This window comes from Anabrus simplex, chromosome 3 (assembly GCF_040414725.1).
Source record: "Anabrus simplex isolate iqAnaSimp1 chromosome 3, ASM4041472v1, whole genome shotgun sequence".
Lineage (NCBI taxonomy): Eukaryota > Metazoa > Arthropoda > Insecta > Orthoptera > Tettigoniidae > Anabrus > Anabrus simplex.
The window spans coordinates 177380788-177408698 of NC_090267.1; the positions used below are offsets into that span (position 1 = coordinate 177380788).

At 36.5% G+C, this 27911-nt stretch overlaps 1 protein-coding gene across 1 annotated transcript in view; it reads right to left on the bottom strand.

Annotated features, from left to right (window-relative positions):
- Positions 1-27911, bottom strand: part of LOC136866720 (uncharacterized) — a 134881-nt gene that overhangs the window by 20571 nt on the left and 86399 nt on the right. The window contains exon 4 of the mRNA XM_068226612.1: positions 19477-19627. Within this exon, the coding sequence (XP_068082713.1) occupies positions 19477-19627 (151 nt within the window). The remainder of the gene's footprint in view (positions 1-19476; positions 19628-27911) is intronic.

Consider the following 27911-nt stretch of genomic DNA (forward strand, 5'->3'; position numbering starts at 1 on the left):
AGGGCTTCTGATAAGTTCACCTGCATACACCCCAGCGTCAGTGGGTAGGGTCTGACACATCCACTCTGATGAGTCTAGTGTCAGTCCTAAGACGAAACCTTGGTTAATAGAGCAAACGCCTGAAAAGCCTTACATCTGATCTGTTTTTTGACATGCTCTATTGGTGGAAAAATATCTAATTCCCTCCTTGGAAACTTAGACTTTCCATGCCTATAAGTTAGGAAATTTATTTAGAAGGGTTACAGGGAGGTATATTCAAGGAAATGGGGTGGTCTAGGGAGCGGTAAAAAGGGTACAAGGATATGGAACTCAAGTAGGGATGACAAATATGTTAGTGCTGAGCTGTAGAAGTATTGTAAAGAAAGGAATAGTATTAAGTAATTTAATACAGATATAATTACCGGATATTGTAATAAAACTTTAATCGTGGCTGAGAAATGACATAATGGATACAGAAATTTTCTCACAGAATGGGAGTGTGTATCATAGAGATAGGAGAAAAGAAATGGTAGGATGGGGAGTATTCATTCTGCTAAAGAAGAATTTGTAAGATACGATAAAGTTAAAGACGACAAACATGAAATTCTAGGTGTAAGACGCAACTCTAAAGATAATAGGCAACTTGATGTCGTTGGAGTGTACAGACTGGGAAAGGGTAGCTCTGACACTGATTCAGAATTATTTGATAAGATAATCAGCTGTGTGGGAAACAATACAGAAAGATATGCGATTGTAGCAGGTGATCTCAATTTACCAAATGTCAATTTGGAAGATAATATGAATGACAGGAAGCATGACCAACAAATGGAAAGTAAGTTAATATGGGAAGAGCAGCTGATTCAGAAAGTGATGGAACCAACTAGAGGGAAGAATATTATGGACGTGGTGCTGGTAAAACCAGATGAGCTCTATAGAGAAACCTAAGTAATAGATGGTATTAGTAATCACAAAGCAATTTTTGTTGCAGTTAAAAATAAATGATAGAAAGGAAGGTCTTAAAAGTAGAACTATTAGGCAGTACCATATGGCTGATAAAACAGGCATGAGGGAGTTTTTTAAAGTAACTATATTCAGTGGAAAACTGTAAATAAAAATGTAAACGGATTCTGGGATGGGTTTAAAGCAATTGTTGGGAAATGTGAAAACATGTATGTACCTTTAAAGATGGTAAGGAATGGTAAAGACCCACTATATTATAACAGAGAAGTAAAGAGACTAAGGAAGAGGTGCAGGCTAGAAATAAAGGTGGAAATGGCTGTGGAAGTAGGGAGAAATTCAAGGAACTTACTATGAAATTTAATCTAGCAAAGACTGTCAGCTAAGGATACCATGCATAATTGGCAGTATACAAATTTTAGTGAAAAAAAAAAAAAAAAAAAAAAGGGGGGTATGTATAGGTACTTTAAGGCAGAAACAGGTTCCAAGAAGGACATTCCAAGAATCATTAATGAACAAGGGGAGTGTGCATGTGAGGATGTTCAAAAGGCAGAAGTATTCAGTCAGCAATATGTAAAGATTGTTGTTACAAGGATAATGTCCAGAGAGAGGAGGTGGGAGACTACTGGCTAAAATGAGTGCAATTGGACTAGACAAAAGAGTGACTGAATGGGTTGCTATATTTCTAAAAAATAGATCTCAGAGCATTAGAGTAGGTGAAGCTTTATCTGACCCTGTAATAATTAAGAGGGGAATTCCTCAAGGCAGTATTATCAGACCTTTATGTTTTCTTATATATATAAATGATATGAGTAAAGGAGTGGAATCGGAGGTAAGACTTTTTGCGGATGATGTTATTCTCTATAGAGTGATAAATAAGTTACAAGATTGTGAGCAACTGCAACGTGACCTCAAAAATGTTGTGAGATGGACAGCAGGCAATGGTATGTTGATAAACAGGGTTAAAAGTCAGGTTGTGAGTTTCACAAATAAGAAAAGTCCTCTCAGTTTTAATTACTGCGTTGATGGGGTGAAAGTTCCTTTTGGGGAACATTTTATGTATCTAGGTGTTAATATAAGGAAAGATCTTCATTGGGGTAATCACATAAATGGGATTGTAAATAAAGGATACAGATCTCTGCACATGGTTATGAGGGTGTTTAGGGGTTGTAGTAAGGATGTAAAGGAGAGTGCATATAAGTCTCTGGTAAGACCCCAACTAGAGTATGGTTCCAGTGTATGGGACCCTCACCAGGATTACCTGATTCAAGAACTGGAAAAAATCCAAAGAAAAGCAGCTCGATTTGTTCTGGGTGATTTCCGACAAAAGAGTAGCGTTACAAAAATGTTGCAATGTTTGGGTTGGGAAGAACTGAGAGAAAGAAGAAGAGCTGCTCGACTAAGTGGTATGTTCCGAGCTGTCAGCGGAGAGATGGCATGGAATGACATTAGTAGACCAATAAGTTTGAATAGCGTTTATAAAAGTAGGAAAGATCACAATATGAAGATAAAGTTGGAATTCAAGAGGACAAACTGGGGCAAATATTCATTTATAGGAAGGGGAGTTAGGGATTGGAATAACTTACCAAGGGAGATGTTCAATAAATTTCCAATTTCTTTGAAATCACTTAGGAAAAGGCTAGGAAAGCAACAGATAGGGAATCTGCCACCTGGGCAACTGCCCTAAATGCAGATCAGTATTGATTGATTGATTGATTGATTGATTGATTGACTAATACTAACAAAGTATTAAAATTTACCTATGATAACTACATTTACAATAAGATACAAAAGTTGAAAACTAGAAAAGCAGCTAGAATTAGTAAGGTTTTGGCAGATATAATAAAAGACAATTGGTTGGGATATCGTAACATATCTCAAGTACTTCTTTGATTGTTTGCATGAAGGAGCTACTGTATACCAAATGAATGGTGAGTTGCTATAGTAGTCCCTGTGTATAAAGGAAAGGGTGATAAACATAAAGCTGAAAATTACAGGCCAGTCAGTTTGACATGCATTGCATGTGAGCTTTGTAAAGCATTCTTTCTGATTTTATTAGACATTTTTGCGAAATTAATAACGGGTTCGATAGAAGGCAGTTTGGGTTTAGGAAAGGTTATTCCACTGAATCTCAAGTTGTATGATTCCAGCAAGATATAGCAGATATCTTGGATTCAGGAGGTCAAATGGACTGTATTGTGACTGACCTATCTAACGCAATTGATAATCAATCAAGATCTGCATTTAGGGCAGTCGCCCAGGTGGCAGATTCCTTACCTGTTGTTTTCCTAGCCTTTTCTTAAATAATTGCAAAGAAATTGGAAATATATTGAACATCTCCCTTGGTAAGTTATTCCAGTCCCTACCTCCCCTATCTATAAACGAATGTTTGCCCCAATTTGTCCTCTCGAATTCCACCTTTATCTTCATATTGTGATCTTTCCTACTTTTAAAGACATCACTCAAACATATTCGTCTACTGATGTCTATTCACGCAATCTCTCCACTGACAGCTCAGAACATACCACTTAGTGGAGCAGCTCCTCTTCTTTCTCCCAAGTCTTCCGAGCCCGAATTTTGCAACATTTTTGTCGGAAATCACCCATAACGAATCGAGCTGCTTTTCTTTGGATTTTTTCCAGTTCTTGAATCAAGTAATCCTGGTGAGGGTCCCATACACTGGAACCATACTCTAGTTGGGGTCTTACCAGAGACTTGTATGCCCTCTCCTTTATATCCTTGCTATAATCCCTAAATACCCTCATAACCATGTGCAGAGATCTGTACCCTTTATTAACAATCATATTTATGTGATCACCTTAATGAAGATCTTTCCTTATATTAACACCTAGGTACTTACAATGATCCCCAAAAGGAACTTTCACCCCATCAATGCAGTAATTAAAACAGAGGAATTTTCCTATTTGTGAAACTCGCAACCTGACTTAACCCTGTTTATCATCATACCATTGCCTACTGTCCATCTCGCAACATTATCGAGGTCATTTTTGCTCTTGTAACTTATTTATTACTCTGTACAGAATAACATTATCTGCAAACAGCCTTATCTCTGATTCCACTTCTTTACACATATCATTGATATATATAAGAAAGCATAAAGGTCCAATAATACTGCCTTGAGGAATTTCCCTCTTAATTATTACAGGGTCAGATAAAGCTTCGCCTACTCTAATTCTCTGATAGGGTAGATCTTGGGAGACTACTGACAAAAATGAGTGCAATTGATCTAGACAAAAGAGTGACTGAATGGGTGGCTATATCTCTAGAAAATAGAACTCAGAGAATTAGAGTAGGCGAAGCTTTATTCGACCCTGTATTCATTAAGAGGGGAATTCCTGAAGGCAGTATTATTGGACCTTTAAGATTCTTACATATATAAATGATATGAGTAAAGAAGTGGAATCAGAGATACGGCTTTTGCGGATTATATTTTTCTGTAGATAGTAATAAATAAGTTACAAGATTGTGGGCAACTGCAAAATGATCTCTATAATGTTCTGAGATGGACAGTAGACAATGGTATGATAATAAACAGGGTTAAAAGTCAGGTTCTGAGTTTCACAAATAGGAAACGTCCTCTCAGTTTTAATTACTGCATTGATGGGGTAAAGTTCCTTATAGGGATCACTGTAAGTACCTAAGTGTTACCGGTAATATAAGAAAAGTTCTTCATTGGGGTAATCACATAAATGTGATTGTAAATAAAGAGTACAGATCTCTGCACATGGTTATGAAGGTATTTAAGGGTTGCAGTAAGGATGTAAATGAGAGGGCATGTAAGTCTCTGGTAAGACTCCAAATGGAGTATGGTTCCAGTGTATGGGTCCCACGCCAGGATTACTTGATTCAAGAACTGGAAAATATCCAAAGAAATGCAGCTTGATTTGTTCTGGCTGATTTCCAACAAAAGAGTAGTGTTACAAAAATGTTGCAAAGTCTGGGCTGGGAAGTCTTGGGAGAAAGGGGACGAGCTGCTCGATTAAGTGATATGTTGCATAAGACTATTTTCATGTTTTTTACCTGTATTGAACTTAATACTAATTGTTACAATTCTTGTTTGCTCCACCTACAGTTCTTTCCCCTACGCCTCCTACTCGCCCTCTACCACACCCGCCCCATGCATATAACACAAGAAGCAGAAACACGATAAGAAATAGTCTCAGTACTGCAAAAAGCACAGTTAGGCACTAAAGCGTGAATAAAGGGGTAAGTGAAATTCCAAACCACAAGAATTTCTCATAACTACAAACAACACACTCATAATATTCTTTTGTTACTGACATGTTCATCCACAAATGTTGCAGTAAAACAATACATCAGCAACTAAGCAACTTTTATTGGTGTCCCTTTTAAACACGCTTCAATAGCAAACAAATCAGTGTTAAAATAGGCTGACTTAAACCAGGTGAAGAACGGGGAGGACTACTAGTATGATGATTCCAACAGACCACAAACCTTCAAAGCACAATGTAGTGGTTTCTCAACTAAACTTAAAGTACAATGAAGGAGAAAAAATTTGCAAGTTTAATCCTCTATCATTAATTTCAAATAGGACATTTAAACTTACAAAAATAACTTAGCACTAAATAGTGTACTATAAACTGGGAACTAACGAGATTTTAGCCAAATCTTACAAATGTTTAGAACATTCCTATGACTTTAGCATTAGTAAATTGTGATGAATGTCTTGTCCATCACAGCCATATTTTAATTTGTTAATTCTTTTTAATTATTGTTAACTAGTGGTAATATTTTATTGGTGTAAAATAATTTTTATGATCAAATTGTTTAAATGAAAGTTCAATGTAAAGAGTTGACCTTGAGAGATTTGTTCAAGTGAGGCTGAAGATGCTCGATTTAATGAGCGAAACATGTCCGTGTTAGTGTTATATTGTAATAAAATGTCCTAGAGACAAACTTTTTTATGTACCGGTATTGAATTAGGTGGAAAATCAAATAAGAATTGTAACAGTAAGTGGTACGTTCCGAGTTGCCGTGGAGTCATGGTGTGGAATGTCATTAGTAGACGAATATGTTTGAGTGATGTCTTTAAAAGTAGGAAAGATCACAATATGAAGATAAAGTTGGAATTCAAAAGGACAAATTGGGGCAAATATGAATTTGTATGAAAGGGAGTTAGGGATTGGAATAACTTACCAAGGGAGACGTTCAATAAATTTCCAATTTCTTTGCAATCATTTAAGAAAAGGCTAGGAAAATAACAGATAGGGAATCTGCCACCTGGGCAACTACCTTAAATGCAGATCAGTAGTGACTGAATGTGCTGATCTGGTAACATTATACCAATGCTTCTCTCCTAGAAACTCAAAGGAAGTCTTTCATACCTTCATAGTTCCTTTAATTGATCTCAACTTATTTGAAAGATGAAGTTGCCTGTCACTAACTTCCATTGGAATATTACCAAATGTCTCAGCTGAGAATGAATATAATTGGCTGGAACTTTGTAAGGCAACAGGGGTAATGTGACCACCTTTCTGGCAGCCCTATCAGCTAATTTGTTTCCTGCTAAACCCATGTGGCTTAGGAGCCACAAAAATGTAAGTCTGGTGCTAACCCTCCACAATCCATTCAGCAGGTCCTGGATCTGCTGTAGCACAGGGTGATGTGGGAAACGTGTATCAATAGACTGTAATGAGCTCAACACAGCAGAAAATACTGACTTTCACCAGACAGTGCATACCACAGAGCTTCAAGGATAACAGAGCTCTGCTGTGTACATGCTACAGGTTTTAAGGTAGAGGAAAAAGGAACCTCTTATTGTAGACAATGAACGCACAGCCTACTTTCATTTCTGCCCTAGAACCATCTGTGTAAATACTGACCCTGGACACTGGCTAACAATGGACATGAAGAGTCTCTGATAAATAGAGGAGTCCATGTTCACTTTTGGACCAGTGTTCAGATCAAGAATGATTTCAGGTCACTGTATTACCCACAGAGGTACCTTACTTGATTGTCTAACAAGACAAGGAACTTAAGGTACATCAAACATTCTGTAACAGCTAACCAAGCGTATACCAACCAGCTGCAATGCTCATGGATAAGCAGCTTACAGCCGACAGTTTTCATTGTGAAATACAGAAAGATAGCTTGGATGTAGCAGTATCTGCCACTAATTTGCAGCATAAGACAGTAGTGTTTGCTAGCACCACAGGTGTGAAAGCGGCACACTAGAATTAGCGAACAGGCTAGCAAAGAGGCTTGCACAGAAAGCCCCATTGCCAATCTGATTTTGCTGTAGTGGATGCTATTCAGTTTATCAAGAATGTTTTTCCTTGCTGATCCATATGCTGTACTGCCATCGTCTAATCTGGATAAAATACATGCCCTTTTAAAGCATAGGAAATACATGCAAAAATAAAATAACATGCCCTGAATGAATGAATGAATGAATGAATGAATGAATTAATGAACTATCATCACTGAGCCAAAACTACTGGGCATAAAGAAATTAAATTTTGAGGATACATTTATATTACAATGTAGGTGCTCAATAAGGGGTGGTTTTTGGATATGCCATCACTAAGGGGGATGCAAAGGGGGTGAATTTTTAAAATGAGTATCTATCTCTCACAAACTTAACAGTTTAAAGACGTTAAAACTGGTATTTGGAATCTCCTTTAAAAGTAAAGGACCACGCATAATTTGTTTTCTGAAAATCCACTTAAGGGGAAATGTTGAATGGGGTAAATTTTAAAATGAGCATATCTACAGTGTATCTCAAAAACTTACATATTATAGGCATGAAAATTGGTAATTTTTATTCTCTTTAAAAATAAGGTAACACATGTTTTGTTTTTGAAAAAAAAAAAAACACTTAAGGGGGTTAAAATGGTTGAAAAAGGGGTTTGAATTATTTTTGCAAGGATACTGGTATCTCCAAAACTATTACAGATGTGAAAATTGGTATTTTTAATCTTTTAAAAATTAGGTAACATATTTTTTTGTTTTGAAAAAAAACACTTAAGTATGGGGGTTGTAAAGAGGACTGAAAAAGGGGTTGAATTCTTTTTATGAAGATACTTATATCTCAAAAACTGAAGATGTTACAGATATGAAAATTTGTAATTGAAATCTCCTTTAAAAATAAACACGAGTTCTTTTGTTTTAGGAAATTCCAATTAAGGTGGGGGGGATAATTGAATTGAAAAATGAGTTGAATTCTTTGTATGAGCATACTTATATCTCTAAAACGAAGGATATTATGGATGAGAAAATTGGTATTTGGAAATTCCTTTAAAAATAAAGGGACATGTATTTTGTGGCAGGGGCCGGGGGGGGGGGGGGGGGGGAGGAGTGGAATCAACTTAAGGTGGGTGTAAAAGGAGTTGAATTCTTTTTTTGAGGATACAAATGAGAATTGAATTTAAAACAATACACACCCTAAAGGAGTTTTGACTGGGGGGTGAGTAATAACAAAAATATGCGTTTATATGAAACAGTATGAATTATTAAGTAAAAATTTCAAATGATATCCTAGGCAATAAATAACAAAAGGTTTGAAACATATTTAACTGCGAGGGGAACAATTCCCAAATCTTTCGTCACATGGCGACAAAAACATAAACTAGCGAGAAGCCTACAAGATGAGATAGTCGTCTCACTCATCAAATATTCCGTTTCGATTCTTCGTCACCATTTATATGGAGTTCATGCCATTTAACATGGTTAATTGTAACCTATCATTTTTTTTAAACATTAATCTTTTTTATCTTCCCTCAAAATTGTTATTGTGTATTATTCTGTGCCTTATGGCAAATCTAGGGTGTCCTGGATCAGACTAAATAAATAAATAAATAAATAAATAAATAAATAAATAAATAAATAAATAAATAAATAAATAAATAAATAATTCTTTCCTTCCACCGAAACTGTTTAACACACGAAGACAAAATTCCAAATAGCAGTATATTTTTTTAATTTTAGGTGTGAAATAGGAAATATTTATTTACGTTCCACCCCTAAAGTGTTAAATGAGGTTAGCTCCATAAACAAAATTATTCATTCCTCCAAAACCGTTTGACGTACAAAATTCTAATTTTTTGGGAACAGTCTTCTTTTATGTCCCAGGTGTAACATATTGTATACTTCAAAATATTTCTCCACTAAGGGGTTTAGATAGTAGTTAACTCTCAAAAACATAATATCCATTCTTCCGAAACCATTTCAGGCACAAACTTAATTTTTTTTTTTTAAATGAAGGGTGGTTTCTATAACCTAGATGTTAAACATTCACCCCTTAAAAAAGTATTCATTCCTCTATTACTGTTTGATGTAGAAATCACAATTTCACAGGTTGGTCCCTTTTACATCCTAGATGTTAAATAAGATACAGTTTAAAACATTCAAATTCTTCCGTATGGGGTTCAGATGAGTGTTAGATCAGAAAATACGGTAATCATTCCCCCAAATCCATTTGACGTACGAACCAAGGGCATATTTTACAGGATCAGCTCGCAACGGACTCTCCAAAATGTAAAACTTTGAATAATAACTTTCAGTAATAACCTTGCTAGTAGAAATTTATTTATTCAAAGTTCATTACATGTAGGGTCAGAGGTCCCTTTGGCTGTAACTAACTGCCACTCTAACTTAAATGTATCAATGTACAAAATCTAATAAAAAGAATACATAAAAGGAAAAAAATTAAAAACTAAACATCTAGGAAAGTACAAATTAATTTTACATTTCACAAATGGACTACACTAACAAGGAAGAGAAAACACAAGAGAAACCCAATATGCTTTTTAATGCCGATGATGAATTAAGAATAAAACCAAACATCTAAAATGTATCTAGGAAGTTATGATATTTTGTAATATTTTATTAATTTCGTGAAAATTCACTTACATGGCTTAAATGGAAAAGTAGTGATATTTAAGAATTTTTTTCTGAGTTTTGACACTGCTTTGCTATATTTCACATAGTTTAAGCTCATTGTGTAATCCAGAGGGGGTGACAAATGATTTACCGCACTTGACCCATTCGGTGGGCGATGCAGCGAGATCCGCGGCTACAAGTCGCTTGCTCGGCGGGGAATGCGGATATTTCAGCCGATTCAAATTATATATTCTTTTATCAGTTGCCTGAGCTTCCGCTGCAGTGAGACATACAGTGAGCCATAGTACACAGAAAGAATCGTATGCTATAATGGACTCTTGAGTTCAGCTCATTTGAAAATAATACCCATTTGCATTCACTGTCCTCTTCTTACAAGGAGGTTTAAATAATAGATGGATTTATTTGCAGTGTTAAAAAGGTAGTCAAAACATAATTCTGAAGTAGCTAGTAAGTAGGTAGGCTATTAGGTTATACTATTTATTAGTTTAATGAATCTTGGTATTATAACTTAGTTGACATTTGACAATTAAACTCTACTCTAGCCTGCCATATGACTATGAGTCATGCTCATGACCACTCAAAAGTACCTGTTTTATATTGGGAAGAACGGCTCAGTATTCTCTCAGTTCATAAGTCACATCGTTGCACAAGACTTCAATCATATGTGGACAGATGCAATAACTTAACCAACAGTATGTTGAATCAGAAAACCAGCGGGCTACTGTACATCATGGGTAGCCTATACAAAATATGATGATTTTACAAATCCTCAGCGACAGAAAAATACATATTTTTCAAAAATGACTGAGCGAGTTGTCATGTGGTTAGTATCGCGCAGCTATGTGCTTGTATTCGGGGGATGGTGGGTTCAAATCCCACCGTCGGCAGCCGTTAAGATGGTTTTCCGTAGTTTCCCCCGTTTTCACACCAGGAAATGCTGGGACTGAATCCTTAATTCAGGCCATGTCTGCTACCTTCCTAATCCTAACACTTTCCCACCCTGCATCGCTGGAAACCTTCGATTTGTTAGAGTGACTAGCATTTTTTTCTAAGAAAGGAGTTCATAGTATGAAGACCAGATGGCATCTGCGAGCACTGAATGTTGTTGCTGCTGTCTTACCAGCACATACTACACAGATGCAGTAGGAGCGGTGACTAATGTGCCGTGAATCGGATCACTGTATCGATTCAGTAACTTGAACGGAATCGAATGTCCCATCACCAATAGCCTCGCGGTGAAGCTTTAGCTTATCACCTAATCGTCCCTTGGATGCAATAATATAGCTGTAGAAGGGATTTCTAAACCCACCAACCTGGGCCCAATGTTTGGGAAGCCAGGCTCTGCCTGTCACAAGTCAGGACAAAGGGTGAGTGATAGAGGAGTAACACCTCCCTAAAAAACCTTGGTCCAGCTGACCCGGCTGGTAGTCCCATGTAAGGGTCCCTTGCCAGGGTTACGGTGAAGACCTCAACGGCAGTGAAGGCAGAGAAGACAGACTTCGGAACGGTGGAACTGATGGATGAGGCAACCCTCCTATGCGGGAAAAATAGAATAGGAACTGCTGCCTTGTAGTTGGAAGTGGGAACTTCAAAGGCTAAGGGAAGAAACCCCGACAGAAAATCAGTAGGCCTGGCTACTTAGAAGGCAGCCCCTTCACCAGGCTTTGGGTGCTGAAGGCCAATAACCTACACACCCGAGATTAACCTATTACAGAAACATCAACGAATAGAAGCCAGATGGATAAAATGGATTTGACTTTTAGCATCAAATCGGACACGAGAATTGGAATGTGGAATGTACAGACAATGTGGCAGGCAGGAAGATTGGCTGAAGTATCTAGGGAGATGAAGCGATACAGGTTGGACATATTAGGCTTGAGTGAGATGAGATGGACTGGGTTCGGTGAGATAAAGACCCAGGAAGGGGACACGCTGCTGTACTCAGGAAGAGAAGAACATAGAGAAGGTGTTGGATTATTGATCACTCAAAAGACAAGGAAGAGTTTGATAGAATGGTACCCAGTCTCAGAAAGGATTCTAGTAGCTCGATTTGCATCAAGAGTAAGACCAATTACAGTGGTGCAGTGTTATGCACCAACAGAGGCAGGAGAAGAAGAAAAAGAGCAATTTTATGGTCAGCTACATCGAACCCTGTTAAAGGCAAAGAAAAGGGATATAATGGTCGTGATGGGAGACCTGAATGCGAAAGTTGGCAATGATAACCAAGGAGTAGAAAATATGGAAGACTAACAAACAACTGATTAGCAGACTTCAAACATTTGTGAACAGAAGTTTGAGGAATATCCAGAGGATATGGTGGCCACAAGTAATCTCCAATGAAGAACTATGGATAAAAAACCATCAAACACCCATTGATATTGAGATGCGTCATAGGAAATGGAAGTGGATCGGGCATACATTACGGCGAGATAAAGACAACATAGCAAGACAAGCCCTGGAATGGAACCCACAAGGTAGCAGGAGAGGAGGCAGACCAAGAAACACATGGAGGAGGAGTGTAATAGCAGAAGGAATGGAGAAAGGAGGGAAGACCTGCTCCACTTAGGAGATACAGGAATTAAGTCAAGTAAGTCAAGAAGGGATTTCTACAGATTATGATACTGAACTGAGATCTCTGATGACAGTTCAGAACTGTGACCTGATTTATTATCACCAGTCTTGATTTCTTCCTTCATGACTGGAGTGCGTGTTTACCGCGAGTTACACAATATTTATTATCGTACGCACCCATAATACAGGCACAATTCACAATTTCCTTCCAAACTGCAGAGACCAGGATTCTATTTGAACCTTTTTTGTACATATTTTCTGCTAAAATGTCTAAAAAAAGAATACTGGCCCCCATCGTTAGAGGAAGATGATTTATGGGTCATGATAAACGAAATGTTGGAATTTAGTAGACAGAATAGTGATCTTAGTGAAGTAAGTTCTGCCGAAGGGGAATTCGTAAGTGAGAAGAATTTACTTGGAATAAGTACTGCAGGCTTGAATGTACAGGGTTCGGGCCCAGCTGATGTGAATGTTCAGCAGTCACGAAAAAGACAACTCTTGTTCTATTCCAGTTGAAGTAGCAATCATGAGAGTGACAGTGGTGACAATAATACTGAACATTCCAACAACTTCTTCGTCAGCTTCGACTGAAATAGGACAAAGAAGGTCCCACTTTGGTCCAAAATTCCATCATGATGTAAAGGGAGAGTTTTTAGAGAAAACAAAACTTTTTTTATGACAAGTTGTGCCAGAACATAGCTGAACAGACAAAAGATGCCCAGCAGAAAATCATATATAGAACCCAGTTTAGTAAGATGAAAAGGAGTCAAGATCAAGACCGGGTCCTGGCAAATAAGGGCGAAATAGCCTAAACCTTCTCATGGCCATACTGTTGCCCCAGGGGATTGTACTTAAACCTAAATTAGGACACTATATTTATCACAATCGCTTCTTGAATACACCTATTTTCTATGAGTTGATGACACAGAAGAGATTTTTCCTCGCCAGGCTGAGTGGCCCAGATGGTTGAGGCGCTGGCCAGCCTTCCCACACTAACTTTGCAGGTTCAATCCTGGCTCAGGCCGATGGTATTTGAAGGTGCTCAAATACCTCAGCCTATTGTCAGTAGATTTACTGGCATGCAAAAGAACTCCTACGGGACTAAATTCCGGCACCTCCGAGACGCCGAAAACCGTAAAAGAAGTTAGTGGGACGTAAGGCCATTATTATTAGTATTAGTATTACTATTATATTTTCCTCCACAGCTTTTTACAAATATCTGACAATGAGGAGTATAACGGACAAATTCCTCCCAAAATATGCAAGATAAAGCCAGTATTTGACCATCCTCAGCAAAATTTTCGGAAGCTTATACCCCTGATGGCAGAGTGCCAATTGCTGAGAACCTCTTGTTATGGAAAGGGTGGCTTGAGGTAGAAAATTTACATACCAAGGAAACGATCGCATTTCAGAATAGAATCATACAAATTATGTGAAGCCGGGACAGGGTATATAACATGATCTGCTTCCGTGCGTATCATAATAAACAGCTGTAAAAGACTTAACACCACAAAGACTGTAAATACTGTAAATATTACCTGTAATGTAGTGTAATATAGTCCGTGTGTGTCACTTATGATTTGTAGATATATAAACTGGATCCATCAAAAGCGCTAACCAATATAACAGAAAATTTTGCGAGTATTATAATTTATTCCATTATAAATCTTTTAAGTACAAGTAAACTGTGTAAATCTACAGTTTACATATACAAACACATTTATTTCCAGGCAGAGATTGTTAGTAAACTGTCTAAAATATTCAGGTAAAAGATACTGTATAAATGAAAACCAGAGCTTTGCTAATAGGAAGAAATAAGCTCGATATCACAGTGTGAAAGCACTTAGTACATTCTTGCACAAAGTATTGAAATAATAAAATATGATTTTTTAACAATTAAATACACTATATTCAAGTAACTATTTCTCTTAGGGCCTTTCTACAGTTCATTTTAGTCTAAGATTGTCTTTAATCAATTAATTAATTATTTTCCCTAATCGGGGAAATCGCTGCGCACCTGGGAGTGAGCCAGTGTGTACAGAGCTCCTCGCTTAAGAGGTTAACCATACAATGCTATAGAACCTGAAGATGTGTACCTACTGACACGTTCATGCACTTGACTCATCTGAACAATGGAGTTTGTCAAATGATGAGGGAGCATTAGGTTTTAAAATTCTCAGCAGTAAACAAGCAGCTGAGTATAATCACCTGTCCCAGAGTTTCAACCACTCTGCAGCTTTGCAGTAAGATGTTACATGACAATCTTTACAAATACCGAAGACAAAAAAAAAAAAAAGGAAGATACGGCAAGTTTCGATGAAACTGTTGCAATATACCAGATGCTTTCTTGCCCAAATACTTGGCATGGAAGGTCCAGGAGAGAGTATTATCTATAAGAATACCTAAATTCCGAACACATTCTTGATACTTAACTACAGAACCATTTACAATTACTGGAGGAATATCCCTGTTGAAAAGATTTAATAAATTTCTTTAACATAATAGATAAATAGTTAAGGTTTTGTTTTTATTTAATATTAGTGTATATTGATGTAATCTTTCTATATCTAGATTTATATTACTAATAATAATAATAATAATAATAATAATAATAATAATAATAATAATAATAATAATAATGTTATTTGCTTTACGTCCCACTAAGTACTTTTTAAGGTCTTCGGAGACGCCGAGGTGCCGGAATTTAGTCCCGCAGGAGATCTTTTACGTGCCAGTAAATCTACCGACACGGGGCTGTCGTATTTGAGCACCTTCAAATACCACTGGACTGAGCCAGAATCGAACCTGCCAAGTTGAGGTTAGAAGGCCAGCGCCTTAACCATCTGAGCCACTCAGCCCGGCAGATTTATATTACTAACACACCCGTTAACACAATTCAAAGGTAAATATAGATCTGTACATCATCGGCATACATGATGTCTCGTGTGGCGTAAAACTCCAGGCAGATCGTTTATATACAGGGAAAACAAAAGGGGACATAACATGGAACCCTGAGGGACACCAGAATGTACACTAGACCATTTAGAGAAAATTTGTTTGGCAAATATTCCTTTCCTCACAGACAACACTCCACACTTCCTCCATTCCAATAACATGCAGGTTCATACAATATGGTGCCAGTAGGGGCAAAAGATCTATTAGGGTCAATGCTCCAAACACATAGCATTTTAAAAAAGAACCCTCAGGTTCAGGTAAAAATCCCTGACCTGTCCGGGAATTGAACCCGTGGTCTCCGGGTGAGAGGCAGACATGTTACACCTGGCCCGCGAGCACTGGCATATGCGTAATATTAGAGAATTTATTTCTGAACAGAATTCTATAAAATGATTACTCTGAATGAGAAAAAGAGAACAATAAAAATACAAATTCAAATCTATGTCACTTGTAAAAAGAAGGAAAATAAGATAATTTTACTTACCAAAAACTGTTGAGGTGAAGATTTATCACCAGATAATATTATGCTGTTCTCCAAAGTTTTAGACCACTGTTGAAGCACTTATGAGTATGGTTGTATATTTACACTAACAGATAACCAACACTTATGACTAACACTAATAGGAACTATGCAGACAAAAATATTTAAGCCTAACAAGTTTTAATTGTAGTGCATCTCCAACATCGAGGTTGGGAATTGGGTGACAGTTCATCACATGTAAAGAGTTGGTCAGCGTAGTGATTGGTCTGACTATAAGGTTTAGCAGAGAGAAAGTAAAAAATAAATTGAAGTATGATAATGGTGGAGAATCAGATGGAGGGGCAAGTTTAGGTCTTAGAATTTCCATGAAGGAGATAGTCGATTGAGTAACGTTGTCAGGTTTATTGGAAGAAATTTCCATAAAATATTCTCCAGAGAAAAAATCATCATCATCACTAGTTTCATCTACCACCACATTCACAGTAGCTTTAGTGCCGTTTGAAACAAATAAAGGCCTCTTCTTTAGCTCCAGGGGGCGTGCCGGTATATTCTCTGAACAAAATTTACTATCGTTATCCGATAACAAATCTGCATTAACTTCACACTGCTCCAAATACTCAATTTATTGCTATCAGTACCTGAAAAAATATCACATGAACCACTTCCCATTTTTCTTTCACAAATCCACTCTGTGCAAGGAACAATCTCTTACTGACCAGATAGCAGTACCTCTAAACAATGGAAAAGACTATTGTGAAAGCTAGAACACCCTCCTAAAACTGCCAAAAGATGGTCAGGCACACAATAACTTGCAGCCCCTTCCCTATAGGTTGTCACAAAAGTATGCACGTCACTATAGGTTGCCACAAACTTCTGTGTATCACAGAATTTTCTGCCAGCCGATTTAATCGGCCCTGGCAACTTCCGACTGGATTTTTAAAGGCTGACCTGATTGGCTTTGGCAATTTAAAGGGCTGGTCTTTGCACTACCACCTGGTTCCAACAGGGTTAAAGGGCATTTTCCCTAATTTAATTCCCTTAACATGCCTTGCACATGGACTTCATCGCATGGCAGAGAGTATTCGTTCATGCTATAGTGGACAAGTTAGTGTCGTTTGTTAAGAAAATATTTGTAAAAGCTCCATCACTGATTCAGATATTCAGAACAATAGCACCTGATACTCCCTTACCACCACAACCTATTTTAACGTGCTGGGGATCATGCCTTGAGGCTAGTCTCATTATTCTGAACATTTACTGAAAATTAGAGAAGTTGTAAAAGCAATAGATCCTAATGAAGCAGCATCTATTGAGCTGGCTCAGCAAATAATTAGAAAGTAACCTTATGTTTATAACAGCTCATTTTCATTGGAAGCTATTTGGATTCCTTTCCACTAGTTATTTGCAAAATTTGACAAAACACGTGTCCACTTTGAAAACAGTTCCAGGGGCTGAAGGAGAAACAGTGAAACAGAAAGTAACAAACGTTCTATCCAAAAATCCTGGGTATAATATACTGTTTGAAATTTTAGATATTCTAGAAGGCAAAGCACCCACAACAACAGAACAATCATTAACAACAGAACAGTTAGCAGCATCTGTGAATGCCCTGTCACTTCGTGTGATGTACAACAAAGGCTTTTTGCGCTACAAAGCTTTGCTGAAAGACAACGGATGAAAATTGACTATGAATCTGTCACTCCTTAATTCTTAACTGCAATGGTGAAGAATTCACTGATGATGAGGCTGGTACTTAAAAATCCATGGAATAACGAAGTAAGTTACAGAGAATTATTTTATGGAAATGAGCTCAATTTGATAATGCATATTTTGTTGCAAATTTAGGTACACTTTAAGGCATAAATTAATTCATATTTATACAGTTTTTAGGGCATGATCTTTCAATTCCTACTCATGAATCACATTGTTAAGAGCGTATGATGCAACAATGCATAGTTTACAATTATGGACTCATTACAGCATAACATCGTTGCCGGGACAAAACCTCCTATATGATAATATTTTTGGAGATATACTGACCCGCAGCACATCAATTATGAAGAGCGAGAATGCCTTGACAGTATTTACACAACATTGCACCTTACATGACAGAACCTTACAGGCCAAAGTTCTAAACTATTTCGCATAGGTTTTTTCTCGGCAGCGACGATAAGCTATCCGTAAATATGTTGGAAGATAGTCCGCCTAGTCAATACTATTCATTTATTTACCTTTCACCTTAACATCTAGTACATGTTTCGAGAATATTGTGCATTCTCTTCCTCAGCTAGTGGATTAAAATTCAGTATACAATAAGACCTGACTAAAATACGGGGGCCCCCATTAAAAATTCAAAACAATGAGTATGTCAATGTGACACTTAAAAATTTTGGATAGTACAAACATAGAATTAAAATCCCATTTTGTCAAGTACAAATTAAAAACACAATATAGTAATGTCTAATTAAACACATTGTCTTGTGATGATATGAATTCACAGTGTCCTTGAAGTTGCCTTGCGTAGTTCAAAAATGTTGAGTTAGGAATGAATGAAATTGCATTAAAACTGGAAGTCTTGCCAATATCCACCGTTAATGGGTGTTAAAATGATGTCTATTTAAATTAAATTTAAATTAAAATATTGGACACAGCGTCGTATAATGATGTGAATTTACGGTGTCCTAGGAATTATAATACTATCTTGAGTAGTTCAATTGGATTTGTACAAGAATAAAGTTGCCATACAACATCAGGTGCCTCAAAATCTATCTAACACATGCATGCCACACGTAATATTTACATCATCACACTGACCATTTTAACCTATTTTCAACCTGGCTGCATAATACATCTATCAATCGAAGATAATGGCGGGACTCCAAGTTTTAACGCAACTTCATTTATTCTTGTACAAATCCAATTGAACTACGCAAGATAGTATTATAATTCCTAGGACACCGTAAATTCACATCATTATACGACGCTGTGTCCAATATTTTAATTTAAATTTAATTTAAATAGACATCATTTTAACACCCATTAACGGTGGATATTGGCAAGACTTCCAGTTTTAATGCAATTTCATTCATTCCTAACTCAACATTTTTGAACTACGCAAGGCAACTTCAAGGACACTGTGAATTCATATCATCACAAGACAATGTGTTTAATTAGACATTACTATATTGTGTTTTTAATTTGTACTTGACAAAATGGGATTTTAATTCTATGTTTGTACTATCCAAAATTTTTAAGTGTCACATTGACATACTCATTGTTTTGAATTTTTAATGGGGGCCCCCGTATTTTAGTCAGGTCTTATTGTATACTGAATTTTAATCCACTAGCTGAGGAAGAGAATGCACAATATTCTCGAAACATGTACTAGATGTTAAGGTGAAAGGTAAATAAATGAATAGTATTGACTAGGCGGACTATCTTTCAACATATTTACTGTTACTAAGTCAATACGGATCCAATCCCGACCATCATGGTCAAGATTATTAATAATGATAAGCTATTCGTCAATTACATTTTTACTTACTTGAGCAGGTCTCTAATGTGAAAATGAAAGTAAATTAACTTTTTGCTTTTGTAACCATATTATTGACAAAATGTATTATAATATTGTAATTTATTAAATCACTTACATATGGTAGACATGGCTTATTGTTCCATTTAAGTAGCTCTTGAAGATCAATCCTTGAGGCAAATACCATCTGACAATGCAAGCACTGAACGGGGAAATCACTGTCACGAACATATGCTGCAAGACTGGATTCTGTTAAATCAGCTACTTTTCTGCAAAGATTTTAACCAGGTCATAATACCAATGTAGAGGGACAAGTTATTAACATAACACAGCAATAAGATTTTTTTTAGCATTTGCAGGTGAATACAGGGATTTATTTATCACTTTAGCTATGTTATGTTACCTTCTTTCAAAAATAAGCTGTAACACCACTAGTATGTTTCATATACTTCTGTATCAAGGTACATAAATAGTGATTTCCAAGGACATTCATCAAGTGATACAGAAATGACAGATCGGAGGGGTCCTAAATGTAACAAAGTAATTAAACAAACAAATCCCATGAAACTATAACCCTGACAGGCCTTGGTCTACCAGAAGAAAGTCATTCTTACTATAATTTAAAGCCTAACAGCCTGTTATTTCAAATAGCATAAAACTAAACTAAAATGGAACTGGTGTAACAGGGCTAGAAAAATGGGTGTCCAATTGAAACAGAGGTGGTGATTTACAATTATTTGTTACAAATCTGCCTGAAAATACAAACGACCCAAAGGAAAATATGACAAACATTAAGAAAATAGTAGGAAACTACCTTAATGAAAATCACATGAAGACTGTAACAAATGCACAAAAACGTTTGTCTAGAATCCTATTTGAAAGCCTCCATGTGCTGAGTAACAGGCATTCCAATGGAGAGTGCTGAGGTTGAGGCATTAATAGTTCTGTTGACAACCTTACACGGAGTAGAGTACATGGTAGCACCTTCACTTAATACTAACAATGACTTAAGGAAGACTTCAGAAGATATAAGCAGGGCTTTTTTCAGGGGGAACGCAGGGGTACGCGTACCCCTTAAATATGTGAAGACTGTTTAACAAAAAAATACTGGTTCATTTCTATCAAGTTAGACAAATATAACTTCCGACTTGAAAGCTCATTGATCAGCTGGCATCAACGCGCTGTTCATAATAGCTGGAGAAGATTTCTAGTCATCTTTGATTTAAATCGACTTATCGAATCAGTTTCTCTTGGTCGGTAACTCGGCATTAAGCAGCAGAATCGAAACATTAGGCCATATTATTACCTGCTTGACTAAAGCTTTGTAACTGCTGCCTTAATGGAAGAAATTTGACTCTTTTGGGCAGATTTAAGTATTTTAGTGCCATATGTTGGTTGTACAGTTGATGTAGGTACTTACGATCACTGGATTTTGTCTGATGTGATACTGGTGCCTTCCAAATTTCTTGAGTATGCGATTCATTGTGTGGTTTGCATTGAAAAGCGGCATCTTACGTAATTAAATTTCGACTTTCTAAACAGCGTGTATAATTTTAAAGAATGTAAAGAATGTATTAGACTGTGCTGATAATCTGAACACCTGAACAGAGACTATTTGAGAAATGCCCAATGTCTCTCCTGCCCCTTATGAACACTATGAGCACCTTCCCAATTTCGATAAGTGAATGTGAAAGAGGCTTCTCACAAATGAACTTGATCATAACTCCAACAAAAGCATCATTGCATTCGAGTACAGTAGCAAATCTTATGTTCAAGTTGTTTGAACCTCCACAAAGAATTTTCAAACCTGTGGATTACGTGAATTCATGGTTCCTGAAAGCAAGACATCTGGTGACAGACACGCCAAGCAAGGAGAGGAAGCATGAAGTTGGCAGTGATCAGCCTCTTTTACCAGTGTGGAATTTATTGTAAGGCAGGTCAGCAAAACGAGACACTTTCACAGTGCTTATATTGATGTGTTCACTTAATTTTAAAATGTAAAATGATTAGAAATAATGAGTTCAGTTACCATGTTGACCACAAATAAAATAGCATACGGCAATCAATTTTATAAACATGTCGGCTTGAAAAGTGATAACCGGAGTGTGCATAATTTTGCATAAGACCAATTTCATGTTTTTTGCCCGTATTGAACATACTAATATTAGTTACAATTTCTTGTTATTATATCCACCTATTCAATACATGAAATGTTTATTGTCTCTAAAAGGAAATTTACCACAATACAAACATGAAATGAGAGCACATAGAATAGAGTTATGTGAGAATATATAGGAGAAACTGCAGCAGAAAATAGCAATGCATTTATATAATCATTCACGAAATGTTATATTTATATTGGAGTTACGTAATAGTGTATTCAATTACTGAAGTTGGTACAGCAATGGCATTTCAAAGGCGTATTATAAATTAATGACCTTTAACATGAGTGGTGAATTCAAGTTGCACTTTGAACTACAATCAACCTAATTAATATTGTACTGTACTGTACTGTACATCTCAGTAAATAATTAATTTTGAATTGTAACTTTCGAGGTTTCCTTGACAGTAGTTGTCATTTCAAATTAAACATGTGAATTACAGAACTGAGGGGGTACGTGTAACAAAAAACAAAAAAAGTGCACTTCGTCTAGAATCTGTTTCTGTGTTTTTTTCATTCTGTCAGTCCCTAAAACGAAAATGGTATAACATTATGAAACAGCGGTACAGAAACAGCTGATTACAATCCGGAGATTGGGACACATACTGTCCGGAACTTCTCTGTGGTTATAAAGTCGACTTAAATTGTGGTCAGTTAGGTTACATGATACTAAACAGGTTCGTGCAACCTTACTATTCAGTACAGTAGGTCAATTTTTTAAATTTTCTTTAATTGGGATACGAGTACAAGTTAAAATACGTATTTCGAAGTAAAATAGTGTTGTTAATAAATCTGACTTGTAACAAGTCTGTAATATGATTGGGAGTAATTATAGGAAATCAAATTGCTGAAATTGTGTCAGGAGCTTGAGTTTGAATGGTGTTTTTAAAAGTAGGAAAGATCACGATATGAAGATAAAGTTGGAATTCAAGAGAACAAATTGGGGCAAATATTTGTTTATAGGTAGGGGGGAGTCAGGGATTTGAATAATTTACCAATAAATTTCCAAATTCTTCACAGTCATTTAAGAAAAGGCTAGGAAAACAACAGATAGAGAATCTGCCACCTGGGCGACTGCCCTAAATGCAGATCAATGTTGATTGATTGATTGATTGATTGATTGATTGATTGATTGATTGATTGATTGATTGATTGATTGATTGATTGATTGATTGATTGATTGATTGATTGATTGATTGATTGATTGATTGATTGACATGTTTTGCTCATTATATCTAGCATCTTCAGCCATTTTTTTACAATTATCTCAAGGTTGAGTCCTTATGTTAAACCTTATTTACAATTATTTGTTCATTAAAATATTATTATAAAATAAAATATCCTTATTATATAAAAAGTAAACATGAAATAACAATTAAAATGGCTCTATAATAGACTAGATGTTAATCACAGGAAGTTGATGTCCAGGTCATAGTAATGTGCCAATTAAATTATGTGATTTGGCATGAAAATTCCGGTTGTATCTAACACTGCTTGTGTTAAGTTATTTATCGAAGTAAGAAATTTCGTATAAAGATCAATGAATTAAAAGAACAAACTTGCAATATAATCTTGTAAATGAGAATTACACCACTATTAAAAATGGAACATTGGAGGTTTGTAATCTGTTGTATGCATCATGTCATAACTTGTAGTCTTCAAAGAATAATTATTATACAATAATTCATTATTACATAAAAAGTAAACATGAAGGAGTAACTATCAAAATGGGTCATTAATAGACTACACGTTATCAACTTTGACATTGACATATTATGTCAATTAAAATTGTAAGATTTGGCTAAAAAATTCTTTCTAACACTTCTAGTGTTAAGTTAATTTTTCAAAGTATAAAATGTTCATATGAAGGTTAATGAATTAGAAAAGTTAAACTGGCTATATGTTCTCGTTGGATGACAATTACACCATTATTAAAAATAAAACATTGGAGGTTTGTAATCCGTTGTATACATCATTCTTTTAGTCTTCACCAACCCCCAAACGAATGTTGAATCTGCCAATTTTTACTCGTCTGTGTTTTTAAGCGAAGTTAAAAGGGACACGAATGTTTGTTATATAGATGTTGGTGTGCTGTTTACTGCAACGTTATGGATGAACACAGTATGTCCCTTTTCATGTCGCACTTTAGTGCCTCGCAGATTGGAACCAGTTTCGACCGTCTAAAAAGAGAGGTCATCTTCTGCCATTTACATATAGGTACAGAATTGGCAAAAACCTTAAAATAGTGAACACTGAAAAGAAAAACATCTCAAATATGAACACAAGAGATGTTAAAAATGTTTGTAACATCTTGAAGGAATATGTAAGTAATTTGGTTGAATGGTTTAAGAAGTAAAATGTCTTTCAAAGTTATTGAAGGATGTCAGTATAATGTGATTAAAATTGTTCCTTGGAACTATTTGAATGACATAATATCAGATTAGAGGCATAATTAAATAACCAGTCAGTTGTTTACTTCAAACCGTGGCTAGTATATGGGTAGAGCTAAATACAGACAGTTGTGTTGTGTACATTATTTACATAAAAAACTGGCCTAGGGGAGTATCTTGCAATATGGAAAACTTGAAAATGTGTGGTCCAGTTATATGCGATGCATACTGGTGTCAATATGGATCAGGATTTTGTTTGTCCAGATAAGATGTTCCTCCATAGCTTATCTGGACAAAGAAGGTTGACTTGTTCTGATATATCAGCATCAACAAGGCCCTCGCTAGCTTACAGCCAAGCAGCCACCTTGTAATAAGTTCAATAAGCCCTGATGATTAAACAAAGTAAGCTTAAATTACAAATGCAAGTAAATAAGCTGATGAGCTGTAATAAATATTTCCCAAAATTAAGAAACTATTTATTATTAAATTATACGTGACAAGAGACCAACGTGAAATGAAAGACTACATTCTTATATGATGAAGTTGTCATGGACAATTGAACTTTGGTTACAATTTGGCCTGGGCCACTGGTGATAGGCATATTTCTAATGTTAGCTCTTTGGCGAGGAAACATCTTGTTGTCGATCCAGTTCGTAACTTGTGAGGGATAACGAGTTACCTTAAATCACGATGACATTTCTTCAAAGAGTATAAGTACCCAGTGAATGAACAAGGTCCGTAACAAGTTTGGAACTTAGTTAAACAGTATAATCTTGTGTGATTATTAAGGTTATTTTTAAATATTGAAAGCAATTTTATTTTTTTTTATTTTTTTTAGAGGCTCCAATTCTGAAGCAAGCTTATTTCATATTTGTAATGTTGGTTCTGAGAAGTCACATCTCAACAAAGAAAATCTACAATGTGTGTGATACAAGCGATAATATCAGTGCTTTAATTTTACAGTTGTCTTGAGGAGACACTTTCTATGTGCTAGTGTGATATTTACGCTGTCTTCAGGTTCTGGTACTTAAAAATCTGTGTGTGAAATTTTAAACTTTATTTTCTTCATTTGATTCTACAGAGAGAACCTTAGTGTGTTTCTTCAAGATGTCATCCGATGATATACAACATTGGTTTGGCATGCAGAACTTCCAAAACTGGAACTTGATGCCCGCCACAGGTGGTTGTGACCTCAGCAGGGATTCATCAACATTGTGCCATACTGGAGGTGGTGGCCGTGAGTTCCACGGTGACATCCATGGAGAGATGTATCATAAGCTGCATTCTTGGTTCTATGGCAATGTCCTGGGTTCATTACCAGTCACCAGTAGAATCAACTGCAACGTGAGTCATCAATGGTAGTATCATAGGAAGTGATAACTGGTCTATAGTTACTGGTTGCAGGAACACACCGTATTCAGCAAAGAATCACAGTGTAAGATGATGGAGTCTGATGCAGAGATGACACGAGGACATTCCAAGGAATGAGAGGGGAAGGAAAAGCAAATGTCCATATTATGCAAGACTGAACTGTATTTTTATTGTAGAGGACATCATTTATTTCACAAAACCTCAGGAAACAGTTGTTTTACAATTTCATGAAATTTCTATCTTTGTACCAACTCCTGTTATACTTCTATTAACATATATACATTATAGACCATTATGCCTTTCAGCATTCAGTCTGCAAGCCTTTGAATATACTAAACGTCGCCACAATCCTCTATTTGCAACTAGTTCTGTGGCCTCATTTAGTTCCATACCTCTTATCGTTAAATCATTAGAAACCGAGTATAACCATCGTAGTCTTGGTCTCCCTCTACTTCTCTCACCCTCCATAACAGATCTATTATTCTCCGAGGTAAGTATCCTCCTCCATTTGCCTCAATGACCCCACAACCGAAGCTGATTTATACACACAGCTTCATCCATCGAGTTCATTCCTAACTTAGCCTTTATATCCTCATTCTGAGTACCCTCCTGCCATTGTTCCCACATGTTTTTACCAGCAATCATTCTCAGTACTTCCATGTCTGTTACTTCTAGCTTACGAATAACATATCCTGAGTCCACCCAGCTTTTGCTCCCGTAAAGCAAAGTTGGTCTGTTTCATCCAGGAGCTGACTTCCTTCTTACTGAATACGTTGATCACAACTGCAAACTCACTGCATTAGCTTTACCGCACCTTGATTCAATCTCACTATATTACCATCCTGGGAAAACACACATCCTAAATACTTGAAATCATCTACCTGTTCTAGCTTTGTATCACCAATCTGACATTAAATTCTCTTGGATTTCTTACCTACCAACATCAATTTAGTCCTTGAAAAGCTAATTTTCATAACATACTCATTACATCTATTTTCAAGTTCCAAGATTTTAGACTGCAGGCTTTCAGCACAATCTGCCATTAAGACCAAGTCTTCAGCCTAGGCTAGACTGCTTACTACATTTCCACCCACCTGAATCCCTCCCTGCCAACCATTCAGCAGATGATCCATGTAAATTCCAAACAACAAGGGTGAAAGATTACAGCCTTGTCTAACCCCTGTAAGTAGCCTGAGCCAAGAAGTCATTCTAGCATCAATTCTCACTGAAGCCCAATTGTCAACATAAATGCCTTTTATTGATTTTAATAATCTACCATTAATCCCATAGTCCTCCAGTATGGTAAACATCTTTTCCCTCGGTACCCTGTCATATCTACAAAACCTTAACACAACTGCCTATTCCTCTCATAGCATTTTTCAATTATCTCGCACATACTGAAAATCTGATCCTAACAGCTCTTCTGTGGTCTGAAACCACACTGGTTTTCATCCAACTTCCTCTCTCAACCACTGATCGCACCCTCCCTTCCAAGATGCCAGTGAATACTTTGCCTGGTATACTAATCAATGAGATACCTCGATAGTTGTTGCAATCCTTCCTGTTCCCTTGCTTATATAAATAGGTGCAATTACTGCTTTTGTCCAACCTGAAGGTACCTTACCAATACTCCATACTAATCTTAAGCCTCTATGAAGCCATCTTATCCCTGCCTTCCCACTGTACTTCATCATTTCAGGTCTGATTTCATCTATTCCTGTTGCTTTATGACAATGGATTTTATTTACCACTTTTTCCACTTTCTCAAGTGTAATTTCACCAACATCATTTTTCTCCTCTCCATGAGCTAGGTTGTACGTGACACCATCAGGAAGATTTCCTTTATATTAAGATTTTCAAAATATTCCCTCCACCTGTCCAGAGATTACCTGGGATCTATTATAAGTTCACCTGAATTACCCAAAACACTGTTCATTTCCTTTTTCCCTCCCTTGCTAAGATTCTTTATTATTGTCCAGAAAGATTTCCCCTGCTGCTTGACCTAGCCTTTCCAGGTTTTTACCAAAATCTTCCCAAGACTTCTTTTTGGATTCAACAACTATTTGTTTCGCTCTGTTTCTTTCATCTACGTACAATTCCCTGTCTGCATCAACCCTTGTTTGGAGCCATTTCTGTTAAGCCTTCTTTTTATGTTTACAAGCTTCTCACATTTCATCATTCCACCAAGATGTTCACTTTTTCCCATCTTTACACATAATTGCTCCCAGGCATTCCCTTGTGTTGTTTTTACTACAGCATCCCTGTATGTCACTCATTCTCTTTTTTATATCCTGAGCCTGCTTACTGTCCACTGCTCAGAACTTCTCACTAATCATATCCATGTACTTTTGTCTAATTTCCTCGTCCTGGAGATTTTCTACCCTTATTCGTTTGCAGACAGATTTCACTTTCCCTATCCCAGGCCTAGAGATACTTAGTTCACTACAGATCATCAAACAATCCTCAGAAATCCCGTACAATCCTAACAGATTTCCTGATTTCAAAGTCGATTAAGATATATTCTATTATGGATCTGGTTTCCTTACCATCCCATGTGTAGCAGTGAATAGCCTTATGCTTGAAGAATGTATTCGTAACAGCTAAACCCATACTAAAACAGAAGTCCAGCAA